Source organism: Podarcis melisellensis, assembly GCF_964234715.1.
Source record: "Podarcis melisellensis genome assembly, chromosome: 1".
Taxonomy (NCBI): domain Eukaryota; kingdom Metazoa; phylum Chordata; class Lepidosauria; order Squamata; family Lacertidae; genus Podarcis; species Podarcis melisellensis.
Window position 1 is genome coordinate 52,101,134 of NC_138528.1, and position 24,494 is coordinate 52,125,627.

Here is a 24,494-nt window from a genome sequence, read left to right on the forward strand (position 1 = left end):
TTCTGATAATCTTAATAGTGCCAGTAGCCTAGATCCAAAGAACCAGTACCACATGGCCATGAAATGTCTGGGCTTGAGCTACTCAAACACAGCCTTCCTAATGTCATACAGTGAACTTCTTTCAAATCAATGAATCTTTCAAAAACATTTTTAAAATATGGAATGTGCCATTCAAGGGCAGAGATGAATAAAAATAGCCACTTGTATGCAAACATATTAGCCCTTCCCCTCTGCTGAAAAACCCATAACATTGTACCTCTGAGTCTGTATCCAAATATTCCAAACAGATAGACATTTTATTCAAAGGGATCCACCAACAGAATGTGGCTTCTTTCTCCTTCATATCTGCCTTTACCAGCACATTAGAGGAAGATCACCGATGCCTGCATTATGCTATAACGTGTCTACCATCCACTACTGACATACAAGGCTCTGTCCCTATGCCACATGCAAACCCACCACTTCAGAATTATGTCACTTCTTACCTTGTGGTAAAACGCTGCTCCTGTGAGCACCATTGAAACTTCATTGGTCCACTCCGACTCATATTTCCACTTGCTTGTTTCATGGTCCCACAAATGTAGGCGACCAGGATATCCAACAAGCCGGTCAGGGAACTCTCTCCATACCTGCAGAGTATAACTGAGGTGTTATGCTAATGGTATTCGCCAAAAAGATGGACAATTTGGCATAATATTGTCCCCCCGTCCCCTGAAAATAACAGTTATAGATAAATACAGAATGTCTGCCACAGGTTACAATGGTGTAAATCAGAACTCCCCTGACCAACCTTCCCCTCCCCATTTTGTGATGTTTGCTTCAGCAGCTGCTCTCTCCTTGGGCCTTTCTGAAAGCAGTTGTTACTACTACTACTACTACTACTACTACTACTACTACTACTACTATATCTGTTCTTGTGGGAATGGTGGGTGTGCCCCCAGCCCCTACTGTGGCATCAGCACTGCTGCTGCTCCTTGCCCAATTCTGGTCTATAGCCAACTTTCAGTTGTCCCTCTGTCAACTTGGCAGTGGTTGCTAAATTTCACTCTACTGCACATCAATATAGTACAGGGATCAAGACTCTTCAGGCAGTCTGTCATCCTTATGAGATGTTATAACCAAGTCTCTTCGAAACATTTATGTTGTTTTCTTGAGCTGTGTTAAGCAGTCATCTGCTTTCATTTCCCTTGCAAAAGGATTATTCGAGATTAAATGGTTGCTTCATACAACAGTCTTTCCTGACAGCCTATTTCACTTTCTTCAATTCCTTTCACCTACCATATGCTCCCCCAAACAGCTTCAGATGTGACTGTTTTTCATTTCAATCAGTGACCACAGTGACAGTTTGTGATACTGCATTTGGAGCGAGTAAAAAAAAAAATCCTAGTGACACAGTAATCTGAAACAATAAATCTTCACAAAGAGTACTTCATACAATATGCACTTTCAAAAATGAAAAAAAATGTTTGTGCAAATATGGCTTATTATGACAAAAATAAACAGAAAACAATTTCAGCTTTCATGTTTAGACTTTGGACAGGCGGGTTAAGGCAAATGCTTTGATCACGAGGTGAACAGTTTTTATATAGACTAATCTAGTAAAATCTAGTAGTTTTGTATGAATCATTTTCTAGTGTGGCTCAAGTCACTTTTGGACATACATGAGAACTTTTTTTATGTTTTTCAACAACTTTCTCGGTGCTTTGGTAGCAGTACTGCTACAGTTTCTTTCCACTTGCCTTGTTCCTGGCACCTGGATACAATCAGGATGCTTATTCCTATCACTTCATTACTCTGCTAGCGACTACCAGATCAAAACACAAACTGACAAGAATAGGTGCAAGTCATCATTAATACACCCCTCAGCTTCTATACAGTGCTGGCTACATTACTCAAAGACACATTTCCCGGAGTGAGCAGGAAAGGAAAGATGCACGTGCCCAATAATACGGGGGTACAAATTGCAGGTAGGCCATTTAAAGACAGAGGAAGTTCTATCTGTGAAGTGCATTGTTTAGTTATCAGAGATTATAATTTACACACACACAAAACTTATGTGTATGTGTGAATATTTGAAAACAGTATGGGTGCTTTCCTTGCTTGGCACAAGCAATGCTACTGGCACTAAGCAGACATTTTAGGGATAATGTGACAGGTGTGCTTCACCTATGTACCACTGTTCACTACAGTGAGCACTGTAAAGCACGGAAGAAGTTGTGTATGCCTGTAAGTAAATACTGAGAGGCAATACACCAGTGAATAGCAGTTTCTGCAGAGGGAGCATACTCAGTGGAAGAGCACAGACAAGTCCCAGGTTCAAGTCCTAGCATCTCCATTTAAGGGTGTCAGGTAGCAGGTGATGGCAAAGACCTCATCTAGAGGCCAGGAAGGACCACTGGAAGTCAAACAAGTCAGACTAGGCAATGCTGGGCAAATAGTCTGATCTGGTATAATAGCAAGAGAGGGATGTTTCTGGCATGCCCTGCTTGTAAGCTTCCTAGAAACATCTGCCTGGCCACTGCCAAATGCTGGACTTGATGAAGCTTTTGGTCTGATCCAGCAGAGATCTTCTTACTTGTTATATATGTACCAATGGCAATTCATCTCCACTATTACCCGCAAGTGACAGGAGATGTGCATCTCCGCCTTGACGCTTCTGAGTGCTCACCACATTAAACATTGTGATCACCAGTGTATTCACATTAAACATGACTGCCACATAATGTGTGGATCGGTTTTGACAGATCACAGTCAAAACATAAGAAACAATGGAAGAGCTAGCTAACTTCTCATGTGGTCAGTCTACATTTGGTGTCTCCATTTTCACTCTGATAAATGCTTCTTGACTTATTTCATATGGTTTACATCCCAATAATTCAACCAAGACAGTTCTGATGAAAATGCACAAGAATCTTACACAAGAATCTTACTTGTCAAACCCAAAGATTCACACCCTGTCTTTCTGCTCTTTGGTTACTTCTTTCTCCCCGCTTTTAACACTGTCAATCATACATTAGTGCCACAGAATCTGGGTTTCACAGCTCAAACTTGGCCTGGTTTCATTTCCCAAACATTTTTCAAACATTATTTTGGTGGCTTTCCCCTCTTCTCTACCCTTATTTTTTATTTTGTTGGCCTTGTCCAAGGATCTAGCATCAGTCCCTTATTTCTGACCCTATGGACAGACCTATAATGCAAAATGGGGAGCAGCTCTCCTTGCAGTCTCAATGATGTCCCATCCTTTTCTTTGCCCTGCAGAAGTGTTGCTACAGAGTCACTGAGTTTGCGACTCTTTGCACCTACTAGTGCAGAAGTGTTGTGCCATAAAGGCAGATCAGATCATGAGAGGCCAGACAGGAAACTTAAGGGGAAAACTTGGGGGTGGAGGAGGGTTGGAAAGGACAGCCGTAGGGGAAGAGAAGAGATAATGGTTAAAGAGAGACTGGGAAAGAAAGCTGAAAATAGGCAGGCTCAGCTGTGAAGACAGTTTCAGCTGACTGGCACAGTGCATGTATTAGAGACTAAGAACATCACAACACTCTGATGTAAACTGAGGTATGTCTAATAAATGGAAGCAGAGGAAGGAACCAGGCAGTGAAATTGAAATAAAAAGGACTTCCGGGATAGCGCGATCCGGTAATGGCGGATTCCCTCCGAGCTCCGGAGGGAATCGGCTCCGCTGAGGACGGGTCTTGCCGTGCCGGCGACACGGGGACCCTTAAAAACCGCAGGCGCTGAAGCCTGCGGACTTGGTGACTCGGTGGGCACCTTAAACGCCCTCCCCGACCTGCGAAGAGCCTTTTTAAAGGCTGCGGAGTGGACTGGGGTGCGGCGCGGTGCTGAGAGTCCATCGCTACCTCGGCGGAGCGAAGCCGCGAGCCATGGCCGGAGAGCGCTGTCTTCCTTCCTGAAATTTGGACTGAAATAAAGAACCCGTGAGTAAAATGGAAATTTGATACTAAAATTTTACCTTTGATCGGAGTGCGACCGGGGGATGTGCTAAAAGGAAGTCCACACTCCCCCCCCCCACAAAAAGATTTAAGCAAGGAGAGAAGCACTGAGGTGGAAAGACTTTTGTGCTTAGAAAGATAACTCGCACGAATTGGATTAAAAAGCTATTGTGCTGGAGAGGAGAGAGGAACATTAGAAGTTTTTATGTAATTCCCCCCCCCCCATTCTGGACCCGGGAGGGTCCTGCGTGTGAGCCTGAGGAAAAGGAGAAGAAAGTTTGACAGCTGTCAAAAGAGCTGTCAAACGGGCGATTAAAGGCTGGAATTGAGATACTTAGAAAATCTTTTTTGGATTAAAGGCGATATATTGTATCTGAACTGATTGGAAACAAAGTATTTGTGAATAACAAAGTAACGAACTGTTGGAAAAAGAACTATTGGACTGGTAATCCCCCTGGAGGGAACCAAAGATATTGCAATGGCAGCAGAAGGAAAATTACTGGCAGAGATTGAAAGGATGTTCTTTCTCGTGGGAATTCTACAAGAAAAGACGCAGATATGAGCAAACAACTCGTGACCTTGAATCTGAAATTGTGCAACTCTGCTGATGACAAAAAGTTGGGAAACAACCCGGCAGCCGAAACAGAAGAGACAGCTTTGGAAATAGGGGGAGAGGACGAAGAAGAAGGAGAGGACGTTCAGAGGGAAAGTACCAACCAAAAGCCTACAGCTTCAGAAAATAAAGGATTTGATGAACAGGACCAGTGTACCGTAAATTTGCAAAAGGAGAGAAAGACAAAGGAAGAAGCCCCTGGAACATTTGAAATACTGGAACATAAAAGAATAAACAAACATGATTGGGACTTCTTCCTCAAGTTTGAGCATGGTAGACTGGCAGACCCTTGGTGGCAATTGCTATGGACTGACTCGGTGGAAGGAAAGAACAAGTATGACTGGGACCCCTTCTTTAAGTTTGAGCATGGGAGACTGGCAGATCCTTGGCAGCAAATGCTATTGACTTTGGCGGAAGGAAAGAAGAAGGAGCTTGGGACACAACTCCTTCGAGAATTGAAGGCCAATAAGCAACAAAATAGACGGGGAAAGACTAACTGGGGCTTGAGAGCCTCGGATGTGAGAAATCCGGGCTGAGACTGATTTTTTTAGAATAGTAATGTGGAAAGGGACAGAAACTGGGCCAGGGAGGGAGGGGGAGAGTAGAATAGTAAGAATTTTTGATTTATGATCTTTTAATTTAGATATGTTTTGTTTAATATAAAAAGGGAGGATTCGTGTGAGAGAAGATAGGTCGACCTTAGAGAAAGGAGTTAATGTGTAAAAATTTATAAGTAAATTTGAGTCTAACAAGAGATGCTAAATATAAAGAACAGAGGATAACAATATAATAGAGAGAAGAGGAAATAACTTGCTGAATTAACTATAGAAATTGGAATGTGGGAAGGAGAGATGTGGGGAAGTCAAGGAAAGAGGGTAATGAAAATTATATATGTATTGTTCTGTGTTTGGTGTCTGTGTGTGTGTGTTTGTCTATAAAAAATCTGAAAACTCAATAAAAATTTATTAAAAAAAAATGAAATTGAAATAAAAACATTTTAAGGTTTATCATGCTAAATTATATTATTTCAGAAAAATTATACAAGTTGCTTGTATAAGTATGATAAAGCTAGTCTAATTTAGCTTTGAAATATAAGGAGGCCTGTAGTATAGCTTATAAACTGACTTATTCATAAATTATCTTAAAATTACTAAAATGCTGGAGTTGTTCCACCTTTCTTCTGCTCTGCAGCACCCAAAACATACTTATGTATAATGCAATGATGGGGAAGAAATGAGAGGCTCCCGAAAGGATGGGCTATTTACTACTTCTAAGTTAGGAAGAGAGGCAAAACCCAGGTTCCATTCAGACATCACATTCCTTGCCTCCAAAACACAGTTTCATGACCAGAAATGCATAAAGATTGAGCTAGAATGGGTGATAAAGGCAGTCTTAGTCTCTGTTTTATTGCTAACTGGTGACCACATATAAAGGTAATCACATGCTCATATGTTGAAGACAGCATACATTCTTCTATGAACAGTTAAGAAAATATACGCATAGGAAAGTTTTGAGCCTAAACTTTAGATTAATAGGGAAAACAGCTGTTGCTCATATAGGACATAGTGCTCGCTTTATTACCGTAGCAGAAGAATGGCAAAGTGTAAGTCCAGCAACTACATGTTGAAGAGCATTAGAACTAGGTAAAAACGACAAAAGCAGCAGCCAAACATTTTTCCATACCTAGCTGACACACTTTGGCTTTGCCCCACGCCTGACTTGTTTTTCTATGAATATACAGGAAGTGTGCCAAGTTAAACCTTAAACAGCAAGAAGAGCAGAAATCTTTGCTCAGCCTCAACAGGCACTTAGCATTTATCATCAATGTGAAACATAAGCCTGCCTCAGGCATTCTATTCACATAAGGAAGCAGGGATGAGCACAGTAAGTCCCCCCTTATCACCACCTCTTTCAGGGTTCTAAACTCTGTGGGGAGATGCCATGAGCGCATGAGGATCTCCTTGCCTTCCAAGTCTTGGACAAGGAATATGGTCACAGTGATGGGGGTGGAGCTTAGCATGCCTGTCGCCCCCTGTGTGTTGGTTTTACAAGCAAGCTGGGCTACAAGAACAAGCAAGAGTTATCCCTCTTTTTCAGCAATGGACAGAAGCAGGCAGAGCTGAAACCACTGGCTTCTCACACAGAACACAAGACCGGCAATTCCCAACACAGAGAGATAAACAGAGAGATTCATAAGCACTACAACTGTTATTAAATGTATATTTTGGGACACAAAGAAACAAATTTTAAACACAACCACATCATGGTTAAAGAAAGGTAGCTTCCAGCTGCATGAAGGTTGAAAATGAAAAATGTGGTTTAGAGCAAGACTGGTCTGCTTCGCCTTCATTTTCAAAAATTATGTTCAGCTGAATCCATGTTACATTTCTTTGCTCTTTTGCTTTTATCTTTCTTGTAAGGGGAACAGAAACAGCTGATGAATGGGTAGAAATGTTGTATAGTCCTAACTGTTTAAGAGCACAGAACACTATCTGTCAGTACTTCTGTCAACACAATGCTGAAAAGCTGTCCTCTTACTTCTCACAAAGCTTCCACTTCAAGTCACAGAGCTGTAGATATTCGCATGCCTCCTTAAATTAAACAGCACATAGGGGCTATATTGCTCTTGCTTCAGTAGTTTTGCACCATGCAATAAATCATTAGGGACCCTAATAGTTCACTTTTAACAAGTAAAAAAAATGTCTGACACTTTTGAGTGTTACTTTAATTTTTATGGCTGAAAGTGTACAGAGATCAAAGTAACCCCCCTTCTCTTCTTCTTTTTATAAAAAGAGCCTAATCGATACAGCCAGACAAGTCTGTGCTGCTAGAAAGTTCAGCCACATGTTTAAACAAGGTCTGGAGAATAAGCAGAGGAAGAACGTTACCAACATCACGTTTCCAAATGTTTCTCCTGACTGAAGCAAGACACTTAAAAAAGAAACCCTCCTGGTAACATTATATGTTGCTACTGTTCCCTCAGAATTCCCTTGCAAACTGCTCAGAAATGCAACAGATACTTTCTTGGTGAAATACATAAACAGATAAATAAATTACCACAGGCTGAGGACAAGTTAAACATCTGGTAGCCAGCTCAGGCCTGTCAAGCAAGTCAAAGACACTCTGGCCCAGGGAAGATTGATCTGCAGTCACTGACTTGCGGGTTGAAGGTAGGAACTGCATTTATACACACTTCCCCTCATGCTCTTATAGAGGAAACAGCATAAAAAAGGAACTGCCACACTCTGGATGTTTGATTCAGTTCCCCAACCCCACCCCCCGGTTAATATTAAAAATTAGCATGGTTGTGCTAAAACATATATGTTTTAGGGCTCTTTTCTATCCCACATGTATGGCATTGCCCTGGATTCTAGAATTATTCTATAAATTGGTGGCTGTTATGATTATTACTATTTTAAACACACCAAGAGAAAAACAGCTTTTGCAAGACTCAGATGTGTCTGCCAAATCAGAGGAAGCTCTGTCCAAATGGCAGCAAATTCACACAAAGACTATCCAGGCTGTTATTCAGGCAGTTCCACAATCCAAGCATCTGGCCAACATAAGTCAGGCAAACTAGGTAAAATGGACCCTGAAGTTCAAATGTGGGACTGGGAGTTACAGATCCCCAGTTCAGTCACTGAATCACTGTATTGCCTTGAGAAACTAACTTAGCCTCTTTAACATGAGCCACTGTGAAGTGATCTATATACGGAAAGAGTGGTCAGTGCGTGTTTGGTATAATTTCTGATGTTCTTACGTTTAAAGTGAAATATGAGCTGCAGCTTCCTCCTGCCCATGTCCAAGGTCCTCCAGCCCCAACATCAGATATATGGCTAGTTGGGACACATCAGAGCACGTTCATAGTGGGCTTCCTTAGGGGGTTTATTTTGCGCCCTTCTTTATGGCTTTTTGCCACCTTGTGGAGACCTTTCTATTTCAATAATAGGCATTTGGCCTGTCAAGTCACTGATGGTTCTTGCATTCTCCCAGATTTTTCTTAACAAATTTTACCTTTATATCCTCCTCTCTATATTATTACAATTTGTTGTAAGTTTTGATTTATCGAATCTAAGCCACACTTAGAATGCAAATTCTTCAAGTACACAAAAACAGCGCATATACAGGTACTCCAGCCAATTCCCCAGATTACAGCTGACCATGCCCTTTGCCAGCAGTCCAGACACATGAGATTATTTAGCCAAGTCTATTCAAACCAACATGCCACAGTCCTCTTGGAGACTTGCCCAAGGAAACTGCTTATTTGAAAGCAGTCCCATGTCAAGATCTCTCCTCTTTCTGAAAGCTTATGTCTCAAAGGAAAACTTATCCTCTGTCCTTCTTCCTGGTGTGTTCTGAACCAGAGCAGGCTACATGTTCATTTGTCTAGCCTTCCATTGTGAATACACAGCTGTTCTGTGCTTGTCCACACTCCTGTTTCAGTGTAACCTTCCATCCTCCATGTTTCCCCAAAAGAAGAAAATATAAGCTTGGCTGCTCATATAACTGCTAATCCCCATGGGAGAACCTCCCTGTCTGGAGACACATATGGCATACTTAAATCTCTTTTTTCCACATCTATTTTATTATTGTTTAAGTCAGTATGTCAATTGTCAAACCAACTTCATATAATGTCAAATGTCTTAAGTTTATTCTTCATGATTATGGAGAAAAATCTAAAGAGTACTTTTGTACTAAGCTACTGTTAGTTCACCCACTCCTTTCTAATTCTTTCTTAGTTCCTTATTTGAGAATCCAGACCATATCATTCCCCTCTCTGCCACTTAAAATAATATCCCCCTCTTATTTTAAAAAAACAACCCTGCACACTTAAAGGGAAAACAAGCTTTCTGACATGACTTCATCTTCTCCTCTCACACCTTCAACTTCCAGCTAAACCCAATGACTTTTCCTAAATTATTCTGTAATGTTCAGCACTGTCAACTTCTTTGATTTCTATAGCTTCCACAATGCTGAACTCCAGGAGTGGTGAACCTCACACCCTTGGAGGGCACCACAAAATTAATGTGGCCTGATCACACTGCCAACAGCAGTGCCAACAGTACTTTCAACAATGCAATCAGCACGTACTCTCTCAATCTTTGCTCATCCTGGCTACCACCTGGATGCTAATGTTCTTTTTTGGGGAGAAGAGTCTCAATAGGGTTGTAAGTTATACAGATTTTCTATACCTTTTATCAGTTTGTGTTCAGGCCTGGTGACAGGACTGCACTGCTCTTGGTCACCTTGATTGATGACCTTTATTGAGATAAGAATAAGGGGAGTGTGACCCTGTTGCTTCTGGTTTATCTCTTAGTCCATTTTGATGGCATCATCCTGGACAGACTCTGTGGTCTGGCTCCTATCTATGGGGTTAGTTTCAGAGAATGGTACTGGGTGATTGCCAAAGGCAGCTGCGTTGTGAAGTACTGCTGGGCACACTTACACCCCCAATATGAAGCTGTTGGGGATGATCTTTAGGAAATTTGTTGTGTGGCAATGCAAGCCCTAAACCAGTATCTAGACATAGTAGTGGGTTGGTAGCAGTTACTCCAGGATCTTCGAATCCCTTCTCCAGGGACTCCTGCCAGGTAGGGTGTGGCAAGTGGTTATAGGGCCTTTTCAGTGGTAGCATCCTGGTTGTGGAATGTGCTGTTTTATTTTCTGCTCTTGACTTACTTTTATGCTGCTTCATATTTTATGGTATCACTCCTATGGTTATTGTATATTTAATTTGTTTCTATTTTATGTTAAGCTGTCCTGAGAGCATTTTGGGGAGGCCTATGTCATAATAATCATCCAATGTGCTGTAGACAAACTTTTGCTTATAGTAGAAGACTAAACGGGCAACACAGAAAGACAGGTTTTGGAAATCCCCAAAAAGCGTCATGAGAGAAATTCAAATATAGTTTCCCCTCTGCTTCTGTCCAAGAGTTTCATCTTTCAGGCTCTCTGGCACACATCTTTATGTGCTAACCTTGCATATGAGTTGGAAAAGAACTATAACTAATCCTCCCTCCATGCTGGGGCGCAAGGGCAGCAAAATGCAAAGATAATATTTTCTGAAGATTAACAACATTTCCTGGATAGCTGCAAGAACTTTATGCTGATTATGCATCATGGCACTACTTGAAGGTTAAGAACATTTTAGCTGAGGATTTGTCCCCAGAAGCATTTAACTCAATCAACTCAAGTCATGCAAAAAGCAGAAGCCGTCTTACCTCATAACCAAACTGCAGCTCATCTGATGTCAACATGATTATGTCATCATCAATGGCCAAAACTGCTTCCGTTTCAATCTCATTATAGGGGAAGAAGCGGTTACTCAACTTGTTTTCTGTGGTTCGTACAACCTTTAGCGGCACTCGAACTTTAGGCCAAACAGTTTCTGTGAAGAAGAACAAAATCTAAGATTTTATTTGCGTTTTTGCTGTATCTCATCTGCAGTTTTATTACATCTCACCCCCCATCCCCCAATCAAGTCCTTGTGCTCTGTGCATGTACAAGGCCATGAGTACAGCAGGACAATTAAACTATGGGAGGGATTCACTTGACAAACCCTGTCAGTGGAAGCCCTACGCATGGGTGTCTGCTTGCACAATGGGACCATTCTCCCCTCTCCTCTTCTCACAAATGGCTGTGGGAGAACCCCAGAACAGCATGCGGTGAGAGGGGAGAGGGAATAATTTTGTCTGGGAAGCTGATATGCTTGCACTGATACAACATTTATAACTGCACAACACTGAACTTCATCCAATGTATTCCGACACTCCAATTAATTCAGATAACCTTGAGAAACAGGTACAACTTTGAATACTACTAGCAGTAAGAACATACATCATTATTTAATACAGGGGTGGGGAACCCATACCTCCCTCTCTCTCTCTCTCTCTCTCTCTCTCTCTCTCTCTCTCTCTCTCTCTCTCTGTGTGTGTGTGTGTGTGTGTTTGCATGCACACATTCCAATGACTGATGGGGCAAAAGTAGATGGGACAACCCCCCCCCAAAAGGGGAAAAAAGTATGTACCTCTATCTTCCCTTTGTTACAAATACACATGCACCAGATACCAAGCACTCAGCACTTTCTAACACTCATACATGCACTCCAACACTGATGTTGGAGGCAAGCAGGTCAGTAACTCACTCAGCACTCCCAGCCCTCTCCACTCCAGATCTGGGAGAAGGGGGTAACTGGAAAGAACCCTCTGCCTGCACTTTTCTGTAAAGGCAGGCAGAGGGCTCATTGCCAATCATGGCACTGTGGTGCTTAGCACTAAGACCAGACAAGAGATCCCTCTCCTGCCTTTTACTCACAAGGAGACAGTCTCTCTGATCTTAGAACTGCGGCACTGATATCAGGCCTAAGAGATCCCTTTAACTGTTCTGTGACTGACATCATATGGTATTAGTAGGTACACATAAAAGAGATGTACATGAAAACGTCTCTGTTTCCTGAAAACACAGTTGATGGAGATTATGGTCAGATGTCCATTTTCACTGCTAGGAGAGTCTGATTTCATAGTTTACAGAGTACTCCAAAAGAACGTATAAAGTTCTGCACACATCAGATGCTGGCATCCAAACATAATACCTGAGACAGCTTCCTTAGGAAAACTGTACCACTTTCCAAACCACACTAAACAACTATGAAAAGAAAGTTTACCTTGGAGGGGTTTTAAGAAAGGCGGAATTGGCCCAGATGAGCAAAAGAAACAAGAAATACAGAGTGAGAGGTTTTGGAAATATAATCATTTCAGTTTCCTACTCCAAGGTGGCCCTTGTTAAAACTAAAAAATGTTTTATATAATTAATTCTTACTAGCACTCTTAGTGAGGCCTTGGTTCAGTGGCAGAACACACACTTTGTGTGTACACAAATACACGCAAGCTAAGAGAAGGGCAATAAGGTATACACTCCAGAAAAGTCTAGGTATGAATCAGATGAGATGGAAGAGGAACGGAGCCATGTGAGTATCTAGTGAGACACAAGAGAAGATGAGGGGAGGAAATGGTGGCTTTCTAGAGCCATGTTCTGTGACACTGTGATGACCTAAATATAAGTTCATTACCTAAACAAAAATTCTAGTCACTCTCAGTAGTAGATAATTTAATATGTGTATGTTTTTGTATATTTCCTTAACTCCAAACAATTGCAAGAAATTAACAGACAGATCCTGTTTACTGAACCAGGTGACCTAAGGCACTATCTTAGTTTAGTTTTACCTCAAAAGGTCATAATGAGAAGAAACAGGCTAAGGCCAGATGTGTCACCCCACACGTTCTTTAAGGGAAGGTTGGGATAGACAGATAGATATTCATCTTTAGCAGGTTGTGCATCATTTCGGCTTGAAGCAGGAAACGTTTTTATTTTTTATTTTTTGCACTGCATCTAAATAGAGGTAAGTTCACTAAATTAATATCCTTCTACTGTCAGCATTGCTAAGGAGCAGGAATAAACTGTGTTAGAGATTCGTGTGTTATCTAAACATAGGTCACATAGGTATAACTACCAATAGTGAAGTGAGGATGCTACAGAGATGACAGCAATTTCACGTTGTAGAATATAGTGTGGCAATAGCAGTGGAAACGAGATCAACTCTTAACATTGTAACTTCTACCCACTCTGCATAATTTTCTTGAGCATAAAAACCATCAGTTTAGAGTTAAATGTTAATGAAAAGTTATTGGATAAGAAGGGAGAATTATAATAATGTTTCTGCCTACACAAATATTTCTAGCAGCAGACATTTAGACCACAATATTTATTTTAGCAAATGCAGACTAAGTGAAAAACATCAGTTTCTCCTATAACACTGCAAAGCTTCCAAGCAGTCTCTTTTTTAAAATTAATATCCTATGTGCAAGTCATATGCATTTGTTGGCACTCTGGCTGAGCCGACAATCCTCCTTACACACTGAACACTCTGCTAATGATGTCTAACTATCTATTTACATACATGCAGCCAATAGCCCTCAAAGGCTCTTTAATACTCCGGTGAGAGAGCATTTATGGTTTTCTGAAAGATTTGATACTTGTAAGCTGACACTTCTAGATTAATTTATTATTTTATTTATTTCATAAAATTGATACAACACTTAATTGGGATTTAAAAAACAAAACAAAAACAAAACACCCCTCCAAAGATAAAACAGTAAAATCAAGAAAAATGTACAACCCTACTTTAAAACATACAAAAGTTAAAATACTAAAACAGATTAAAATTGTTGCAAAGTGTGGACACTGCCACACTAAATGATCAAGTTCTTCAAAATGTAGAACAGGTGTTACGGGGCACCTGTAATAGTGGTCGAGTGGGCAGATGTGGCACAAGGCGACCTCATAGGTAAAGTAGTTCCAACTCGTTATGGGCTTTATATGCTAATGTTAACACCTTGAACTTGGTCCGGTAGCAAATTGGCAACCAGTGCAGATCTCTGAGCATAAGTGTATATGCTGACAAGGCCTCATTCCTGTCAGCAATTGTGCTGCAGCATTCTGCACTAACTGCAGCTTCCAGATTAATTGTGAAGAAAGTCCCACATAAGAGTGCATTGCAATAATCTAGTCCTGAAGTAAGTAGTGCATGAAATATGGTGGGAAGGCTTTCCTGGATGAGGAATGGCTGTAGCTGTGGAACCACCCACAGTTGGTAAAAGGCGCTTATAGCTACTGAGGCTACCTGAGCATCCAGTGGCAGATAGATCCAGAAGCAACTCAGACTGTGAACCTGCTCCTACAGAGGGGAGTGCAAACCCATCCAGGGCAGGCAACTGACCAATTTCTCAGACAATGGAGCTACTCATCCACACTGCCAGTGTCTTGCCATGATTCAAGCTCAGCTTTTCTAACCCTCATCCATTTCTCCATGGATGATTCAGATGTTATGGAGAAACGGAGCTGAGTGTCATCAGCACACTGATAGCACCTTGCCCTGAAACTCCCAATGACCACTTCCCAACGGCTTCATGTAGATATTAAATAACATCATAGATAAGATAGTCCCCTGCGATACCCCAGAATGTAGCTGCCAGGGGCCAGAAAGGCACTCTACAAATGCTACGCTCTGGACTCGGTCGTGAAGGTAGGATTGGAGCCACTGTAATACAGTGCCCCCAATTCTCATTCCCTAGAGCTGGTCCAAGACGATACTATGGTTGAAGGGATCAAATGCCAAGAAGAGATCAAGAAGCAGGTGCAATGTCACACTCCCCCTGCCCTACACTCTGCAAAGGTCATTTATCAGGGTGACCAAGGCTGACTCAGTTCCTTAGCCAGGCCTGAACCCAGATTGGAAAGATCGTTGAATTGTAAGAATGCAGTAGACCTTAGGTTGCAGCTGCACCCAATACAGCTCAGAAAGGTCCTCCTGATTCTTTATTCAGAAACCAATTCTTGAGCTGGGATTCTAGCGTTGCTATTTTTGTTAATGAAAACAACCTGTTTTTGTTAATTTCTGGATTTTACTACAATTATAGTTCCCTGGGCTTCTAAGGACCAAGGTGGCAGAGCACAAGTTCTAGATTTTGTGCAATTAATAGTTTCATGCTATGTCACACAACATTATGCCTGACTTCAATTTACATGATTTACAATCTTTCAACATGTTTGTTAGTATTGTTTCATTTTAAAATAAAACAGAAGAAGCACACTTCAGAAATGTCAGGTAGTCATTGAGATACTAGGGTGGGGGCTTCAAACTTGCCTGTAACTTTACACTCTTAAAGTGAACACTGGCATGAGTTCATTTTATTTCTCTTTAATTTTTGTAAGCCTGTAGCAAAGGCTTACAATATTTTTTATTATACAACCAAGTTACGAATTGGTAATACATAAAGAGAGATGAATTTATACAGTTACTATGGGGCCATCAATGGGGAATTGTGGGGAGAGGTGGATAAGCTAACTGCCTTTATATCCACCTATGCAGTAGCCAATATTAAGAGCCAATTTCAAATCTGAATTTACTGTAGGGCCATCATGAGCAAAAATTACCTTTGATGTTCTCTTTCTAGTTCCCATTAATGTATATCAAAAATACAACTGGTTCAAATAACAGAAAACGTACCTGACTTTGCTCAAAGCCAGAAATGTGTTCCCTATACAGCACTGGCCAGGATATCCTGCATTTGATACTCAACCAGGTTAATGGTCCCAGCTTTACTATAACCAATTAAAAGAGAATAGCCATAAATGTGCAGATACTACCGTAGGGTAATAAACTAGACCTTATCGTTGACAGCGGTGTGCATTACTAACTTCAAACTCATTCCTTGTCCTAATCCATCAGAAACTTCCTGGCTTTAATAGGCTATAAATGGCAGAAGCTTTGAAGTCCAAGGATTAGGAGCCGTAATAGACAGACTGAATGAAAGACTTAGTGAAACCAAGTTCTGCTATCCTACCAAAGAGCTAGGTGGAACGAACTGTATGCATTTGAATTAAAACAAATTAAATTAAACCCCTCGACAGCAGACCAGGACATTCCACAACCTATCCAAGTGTTAAAAATACATAGATGAAGGGGGTAGCTGGCGGTCACATAAGAAAGTTATTAAAATACATACCTATTAGAAAGTAAAGCTAAATAACTAAGTCTCAGTAAGGAAACAAACCTATGACCTTCAGGGCCAATTATTTTTCATGTCAACAACTTAATATATTTTCAACAGTAAATCAATGAAAAAGGGTTATATAATGATCTGCTACAATGAACAGAGTTTTAAGTTTAAAAATAGTGAAATATTACTTGGCCATGACAATTTTGCTATCAAATAATTTGGCTTCACCCAAATCTCAGGATTAAATAAACGAACATGTACACACACAGGGGAGAGATGATAAGAAGCCATGCGAGCTTAAGAAACCCAATGATTGTTCTGCTCTCAAGAGGCAGGACACTTATACATTTTATAACAAAGCTTCAGATAGGCTTCTTTTATTCAAAGGTACAAAAATATTTCACCCAAATGCAAAATATTTCAGTATCTATGAACTACATGCATCAGATAAAGCTGACCAGTAATCAACTGATCAATCAGTGTTCACACAATCAACCCCTTTCTACCCCAAATCATTTCTAGTATTCTATTTCTTTGACACACTAAAAGCACAATAGCTCAAAATACTAGAAATAAAGTGCATGTTTTTATTTATATAAATAGAAAGTGGAAACACACACCCAGAAATCAGTGTGTGAACTTGGACAGGGCAACACACACAATTCTGTGTGTATACGTATATGTATGAACCTGTATGTATGAAGATATGAACCGCCACCTACTTCTAACTTCCCTCGCACAACTTCTCTTCCTCAAGAAACACAAAGAGAGGGATCCAGATCCCATACTCCTTCACTATTCTTTTGTCCAGTTGCTAGAAAGAAACAAACAAAAAGGAGAGAGCACTGGAGGAGAGAGCACTGGAGGAGGATGGACGCCTAAATAAATCTCCACTCCTAAAGCAATTGGTGGAGCTTGGAGAACGGTGCAACATGCCATGCCCTTTTCTTTATCCCAAGCTGACCAATGATTCTGAGAAGTTCTGGTGAACAGCAGTAGGCAGTCGGTGACTTATTCGCCAAGAAAACTGGAGTGTAGCAGGTTCAAGGCATATGCTCAAGTGTGGAAGGGAAGAGTGGGCAGCAAGTTACTCCATCTTCCTCCTAGCTTGGCAGCATATCCAATCCATGGTTACTCAGCAAGTTATGGCTGGTGCGATCACTTTAGCTTTGATTGTCTTTGACTAGAGATCCATAAGCAATCACAATAGGCCACAGGGTTTATTCGTTGTAGGCCATTATAACCCGTACTCTCAGCACTCAAGTGCTGTAAAAGCAGTTCACAATCAGGGATTGAGGTTAAAACGGATTCAAATAATCTTCCAAAAGGGCTTGGAGCTGACAAGCAGCCACTTGTGCACTTTACTGAAGAGGGGCTTTTTCACAGCCAGTCAGTGTTGCAATACTTAGAATTCAGGGAGGCTCTCTTTAGACGTGACCTTGTAACTGCCCATTCTAAAGGTAGCTGGGACCACTCCAAACATGGAGTATTTCATCACTTTCATTTGTGGACCCAGGCAGTCAGCCCCTTCTGTTAGATGTAATAAGCCAAGAGGAATGGTGTGCTAGTGACTTCCATGGCAACACTAGGGCTCTCCCAGGTTGTTTTGGGCCCCACTCATCAAGCAGGCCACACGCTGGATCTGATCTTTGGGGCTGGCATAGATGTGATCATGCTCCCTGCTGTGGAAGTGCCATGGTCTGATCACTATGCTCTGAAAGCCAAGATAGACTTCCCGCTCCTCCCCGGCTCGGGTGGCGAACCTATTTGGGCTCGTCCGTGAAAACTGATGGATCCTGATAGATTCCGGCAAGCCTTGCGGAACCCTGCTCCTCCTGGCGACTCATTAGATGACCTTGTTGAGGACTGGAATAACCGGCTCTTGGCAGCCATTGATGAGATCGCGCCTAAGCGCCCTCTGCGACCCCGTCGAAACCAGGCCCCTTGGTTTACCGAGGAGCTCCGGAAAATGAAGCGGGATCTCAGACGGCTAGAGCGAGTATGGCGACGGACTCGTGACGGAGCCTCAAGAAGATCTTATAGGACGCTTATGAAAGCCTATGAGATGGCTATGAAAGCTGCTAAGAAATCTTACTTTGCAGCTTCCATTGCATCCGCTAGCTCTCACCCGGCACAACTTTTTAAAATAATTAGGTCAATAACGTCCTTAGGAGGACAACCAAATTTAAGCACAAATTCGACCCACAGCTGTGAGGCATTCGCGAGTTTTTTTGCGGAGAAAGTCCTGTTGCTCCGCCGTGACCTCCCTGCCAATTTAGATACAGTGACTGAACTGGAGGCCCCTCGACTGACTTCAGGTCCAGTGTTGGACCATTTCGATCGGATACTCCCTACTGATGTGGATAGAATCCTCCAAGTTGGTAGGCCCACCACCTGCCTCCTTGATCCGTGCCCGTCTTGGCTGATTAGGGAGTGTCCAGATGTTGTGCGGACCCCCCTTGTTGAAATCATCAATTTGTCCCTTGACACGGGGACATTCCCAGGGGAATTGAAGGAAGCAGTGGTGTGTCCACTCTTAAAAAAAACTTCATTAGATCCCTTAGACCTATCCAATTACCGCCCAGTTTCAAATCTTCCATACCTAGGTAAGGTAATTGAGAGAGCGGTTGCTGAACAGCTTGGTAGGTTTCTGGAGGAAACATCGGCATTAGATCCATTTCAGTCCGGTTTCCGTCCTGGTTTTGGGACGGAGACGGCTCTGGTTGCCCTAACAGATGATCTCCGTAGACAACTGGATCGAGGCGGGTCAGGACTGCTGATCCTTTTAGATTTGTCAGCAGCCTTTGACATAGTCGATCATGATCTTCTGGACCACCGCCTCGCAGACGTGGGGATACAGGGCATAGCCCGTAACTGGTTGTGCTCTTTTATCTCTGGTCGGGGACAGAGGGTGGCACTAGGGAGGGAAATGTCGTCGCGCCACTCCTTGGTGTGTGGAGTGCCGCAGGGCGCAATTCTCTCCCCGATGCTTTTTAACATCTTTATGCGCCCCCTTGCCCAGATTATCCGGAGCTTTGGGCTGGGCTGTCACCAATATGCTGATGACACTCAGCTCTATCTGCTGATGGATGGCCACAACGACTCGGCCCCGAACACACTGACCAGATGCTTGGAAGCTGTGGCTGGATGGTTTCATGGGAGCCGATTGAAACTAAATCTTTCGAAGACAGAGGTCCTATGGCTAGGTCGGGATGGCATGGGGATGAGGGACCAACTCCCTTCTCTTGCGGGGCCCCAATTAGTGCCATTGCCTTCCGTTAAGAGTTTGGGTGTAATCCTTGATGCCTCCCTTTCCATGGAGGCGCAAGTTACAGCAACAGCCAAGGCGACATTTTTCCACCTTCGCCGCATCAAGCAGTTGGTCCCTTACCTTTCCTGCTCCGACCTGGCCACAGTGATCCATGCAACGGTCATCTCCAGGCTTGACTACTGTAATTCGCTCTATGCGGGGCTGCCCTTGAAGCTGTCCCAGAAACTCCAGCGGGTACAGAATGCTGCAGCGAGGCTCCTCACGGGGTCTCTGCCATGGGAGCATATTCACCCAGTGCTTTTCAAGCTGCACTGGCTCCCGGTGGAGTACAGGGTCAGATTTAAGGTGCTGCTTTTGACCTTTAAAGCCCTTCACGGCCTAGGACCCTCGTACCTACGGGACCGCCTCTCCTGGTATGCCCCACGGAGAGCCTCAAGGTCCATAAATAACAACACCCTAGTGGTCCCAGGCCCTAAATAAGTTAGACTGGCTTCAACCAGAGCCAGGGCCTTTTCAACTCTGGCTCCGGCCTGGTGGAACGCTCTGCCTCATGAGACCAGAGCCCTGCAGGATCTGATTTCTTTCCGCAGGGCCTGTAAGACAGAGTTGTTCCGCCTGGCCTTTGGCTTGGAGCCAATTTGATTCCCTCCCTCTCTCTTTTTTTTCCTTCCTTTTCCTTCTCCTCCTGCGATGAGGCTACATTTTAATATTTTAATGTTCCATTATTTTAATGTTGTATTTTATTTTTGTTTTTAAGTTGTAATCATTCATCTTGTTTTTATTATTGCTTGTAAGCCGCTCTGAGCCCGGCCTTGGCTGGGGAGGGCGGGGTATAAATAAAATATTATTATTATTATTATAGTACATAATGCTGGACCCTTCTAATCACCTTGTCTTTGTCCTCATGCCATAGCAATCAAAACACGTACCACAAAACAGGACTGCACAGTGCTCTGAGCGGCTCCCAGACTGCACTGCACAATTTTAGCATTGAGGCTGAAGTAACTACAAGGAATTATCCTTTAAGTACTCAGCAAACAGGTCACAGTATGCCCTCTGTACACCACTAAGCATGTCAAGTTTGGGAGGATTTCTAAGGTGAAAATTTCATTTGATATACCACCCAGCACTGCTTGGTAGCATCTACTACTACTAGAGGTCAATACTTACCCTTCCTCAAGCTCTTAAACTGCATCCTTCATTTTCTGCACACAAAGTTATGTGGCACATGCATATTATACCAAAGGGCAATATGTCAAGAAACGTTGGAATATATATTGGTACATGTACATTTTATTGTTTAGTTTATTGGAATGGAAATATATGTTCAAAACAGATCTTAAGAAAGAAACACACATTTCTATTTTAATAATAATAATAAATAATAATAATAATAATTTATATCCCACCCATCTGATTGGGTTGCCCCAAACACTCTGGGCGGCTCCCAACAAATTAAAACATCAAACATTTAAAACTTCAGATGTCTTCTAAAAGACAGATGGCTGTTTATTTCCTTGACATCTGATGGGAAGGCATTCCACGGGGCGGGCACGGCTACCAAGAAGGCCCTCCGCCTGGTTCCCTGTAACACCACTTCTCACAATTTAATGTATACTGCAAAAGGACCACGGGTTAAATTAGCTGTGGGAACCTGGTAACGTGAAGGCCACAGTTCCTCATGGGTGGCCTTCCAGGGGCCACATGCCAGTGGCATGTGTGGCCAGAGATAAAAGTGATCAGGCCCAGAAGCATATGGGAGAAGAATAACAGATGAAACTCTTACCTTTATACAGTACACTAAATTTCAGCCATGCAAAAGCCAGAGGTTTTTACACACACCCACACACCCACACCCACACCCCCACCCCTTCCTTCCATCCAGGCAAGCAAGAGGCATTAACAGAGTTCAAGGGCACATTTGGCCAGGCAAAAGCACTCAAAGAGAGTGCTGGGGAGGGGGCATGGCCTGACAGTGTCCTGGAGGCCTGCATCCCTGGGTTAAACATTCTGACTTTGAGAATGCATTTAGATTCTAGAGAATTTCAAGCAATGGGAAGTTCAGCAAAATCAGGCTTCATGCAGAAATGACATGTTCAATTATACACTTGATAATTCTATTACCTCAAAGCAAAAAAGTGAAATTCACTAACCGTCAATTAACATTTACTCATCACTGGTAGATGAACATGCAGTTTGGTTGAGATGGCATACAACATTCTAGGGTCTAAGAAGTAATTTCATGGGACATTTGAAATATACTGATATTAAAGTTCATGAAAAGGTTCACTGTTAAATTTTGGTAGGATTTGCTCTATTTAGAAGAACAAGAGTACAATGAAGTGAGAACTGAAGGTAACAAATAGGGCTTGGAAAAGCAATAAGCACTGGCACACCAGAGTCATTCATGAGATGAAGCCTAGCTTTTAAACAATTGGTCAGTATTTTCATGAGTATGGTCTGGCAGGGAAGGAAAACTTCCATTGGCAAACAGTCTGTGGTTGCTTTTGACTTAATAGCTGAACAGAGCAGCACCCAATATTTTATTTTAAGTGCATATTTTCCTTTTATAGTAATATTTCACAATTTGCCAAGTAAGTGATCTACTTTGTGATTTTGAAAATCTGAACGTGGAAGTTGCATAACTTGTTTAAAAGGAGACAAGGGAAGAGAAATAATTTGTGAAGTTATAGAATCAAGTATACTTGTGCCTTGAACCACTGTATTTTAATTTCTATTCTGCTTTTTCTCAAGATGGTTATACTGAAATTAAATTACAATTAGGAATTCACATTACTGCGCATCTACTTAAAATCTGGGCACTAAAAGCCATTAAACAGTGAAGTACAGTATCCACAACGTTTTTCAAAGGCTTCAACTTTCACAGCGTTCTTAACAGAGTTCCACAACTGATGGACAATCACAAAAAATACTTCTCCTTCCTCAATAGTACGGTCAAAAGTAGGCTCCAAAGAATATTGTGCTTAAGCTGTTAAGGCAGGTATGTGAAGCCTTGGCACCACAGACCTAGTTAGGCACAGCAGTGGTCCTAATTTGGCTCATGAGGCAATTTCCTCCAAGCCAACATTGTATATGACATCAACTGTGGTGCAGGTAAAGCTGTGGCTCTTAAGGAACAATCAGGAACCTTAAAAGTGGTGCTCCTGATTGTTCTACAATTAGCAGAGCTTGCATCCAGATGCAATTAATTTAGAGGCCAGATGCAAGCCCTGCCAGAATCAGCAACACTCAGGAACTCTGGAGAACAACTGATCCCTGTTGGAAGAGAGGTTTTAAGTCACTGCCAATCAGCGTTTGAGAGGTGACTTCAAGCCCCAGTGAGTTCCTTCACAGGCATGGCTTAGATCATCCCCATGCTTATGAAGGAAGCTCTTCTGTTTTCAGCATGACATGACTTCAAGCCAGGGTGTAAAGCAAAAATGGGTCACCTCATAGGAGGAGGTTAGTTCCCCACAACTTACCTTCTGGTGGAACTTTGTTCTGGTTGTTCCAAACTACTAACAACTTTGAAAGGCTGGGCACCTTTGAGACTTCAGTGATGACTCTAAAGAGGCTCTCAACCCGATCATAGGTCAGGACAATAGCAGTGAAGCCTTGCGACTGAGGTGGAATCAGCGGAAGAAATAGTGGATTGCTTACGCTGCTCCATTTCTGCAGAAAGGAAAGAAGTAGGATTAAACTAAGGTCACTTTTCAGTAATAAAATTGGAAGATTAAGCTTAATCTTTATATGAATTCAGACTAGGCCAACAAACAGAAAACCAGCCTAGTGCCACAATTTCTGGGGGGAATGAAGTAAAAAGAGACAAATTAATAAACCTGACACAAAATGGGCACAAATAAAAAAGAAAACATACTCTTGGTTCAATACAGAAGGATAAAAAAACAACCTTCAACAAAAATAGGCTTGTTCTATGGTTTTAAACAGTCTACCTTTCAAGCATTTTAAAAAACAAGAAAAGAGGCAAAGATCAACTTTAGTTATTTACTCCACCTAATGTTCCCTAAATACTTTTAAAAGACTTATTTTACCATCATAAGGAAGCCAATTTAGCTGGCAGAGATGCAGATAAGGCACAGTAGAGCCAAAATGTAGAGTCCCAACAGAATGCATTTTGTAGTACAGTGGTGCCCCGCAAGACGAATGCCTCGCAAGACGAAAAACCCGCAAGACGAAAGGGTTTTTCGGTTTTTGCGACGCTTCGCTAGACGATTTTCCCTATGGGCTTGCTTCGCAAGACGAAAGCCCATAGGGAAATCTCCGGAGACCTCTTTTAAATGCTGGCGGTGGGGACCTTCAGAAGAGGTCCAGGAAGGCCGGCGGGGGCGAAAGGCTTTGCTCCCCACCGCCAGCATTTTAAAAGCGGTCCGGGATAGCAGGGAAGCGCTTCCCGCTATCCCGGATGGCTTTTGAAGGCAGGCGGGGGGGAGCAAAGACTTTTGCCCCCCGCCAGCCTTCAGAAGAGGCCCAGGCGGGCGGGGGGCAAAAGTCTTTGTCCAGTGCCCTTCCACCGTTCGGATTCTGTTCTTAGACTGAGGTAAAGTTTGCAAACCAGGACACTACTTCCGGTTTTGTGGAGTTCATAAACCGAATTGTTGGTAACCAGGGCTGTTCTTAAAGCAAGGTACCACTGTACTGCAAATGCAGCACAGGTACAAATGATGGGCAGGGCAGACAAATGACAAATGAAACAAAGCAATCAAAAGCTTCCTTTAAGTAATCTCTAATCAATAGCTGGAGCTCCAGCTTTGATTCATGGCTATGGCAAATGAGGTAAATTGCCTGACCCTCTTAACTATTGATCCCAGTAGGTTTGCCTTCAAAATGAACAATATCATAAAAGCAACATTTTACTTTTTGATGCTAGAACTATGATGGAAATTCTTATAGTACATTTAACATCTAGCACATTTCTAAGTCTAGATAAAGAAATGTAGCATCTAGGCAGCTGTGCCACTTTGTTGAAAGGAGCCCACTGTGTAATTGAGACACTGGCAAAGAATGGCTGAGCTAGAATATGTTCTGCTACTCTGACATCCAACAGTGAACGCCCCCACCTCAAAAATAATCAAGTTTCCTTA

At 42.3% G+C, this 24,494-nt stretch overlaps 1 protein-coding gene across 3 annotated transcripts in view; it reads right to left on the reverse strand.

Annotated features, from left to right (window-relative positions):
- Positions 1 to 24,494, reverse strand: part of EXT2 (exostosin glycosyltransferase 2) — an 82,598-nt gene that overhangs the window by 11,448 nt on the left and 46,656 nt on the right. For all 3 annotated transcript variants that reach the window (XM_081891586.1, XM_081891587.1, XM_081891588.1), the window contains 3 exons: positions 22,875 to 23,064; positions 10,785 to 10,951; positions 486 to 629 (listed from right to left, as the gene is read on the reverse strand). In XM_081891586.1, the coding sequence (XP_081747712.1) occupies positions 486 to 629; positions 10,785 to 10,951; positions 22,875 to 23,064 (501 nt within the window). The remainder of the gene's footprint in view (positions 1 to 485; positions 630 to 10,784; positions 10,952 to 22,874; positions 23,065 to 24,494) is intronic.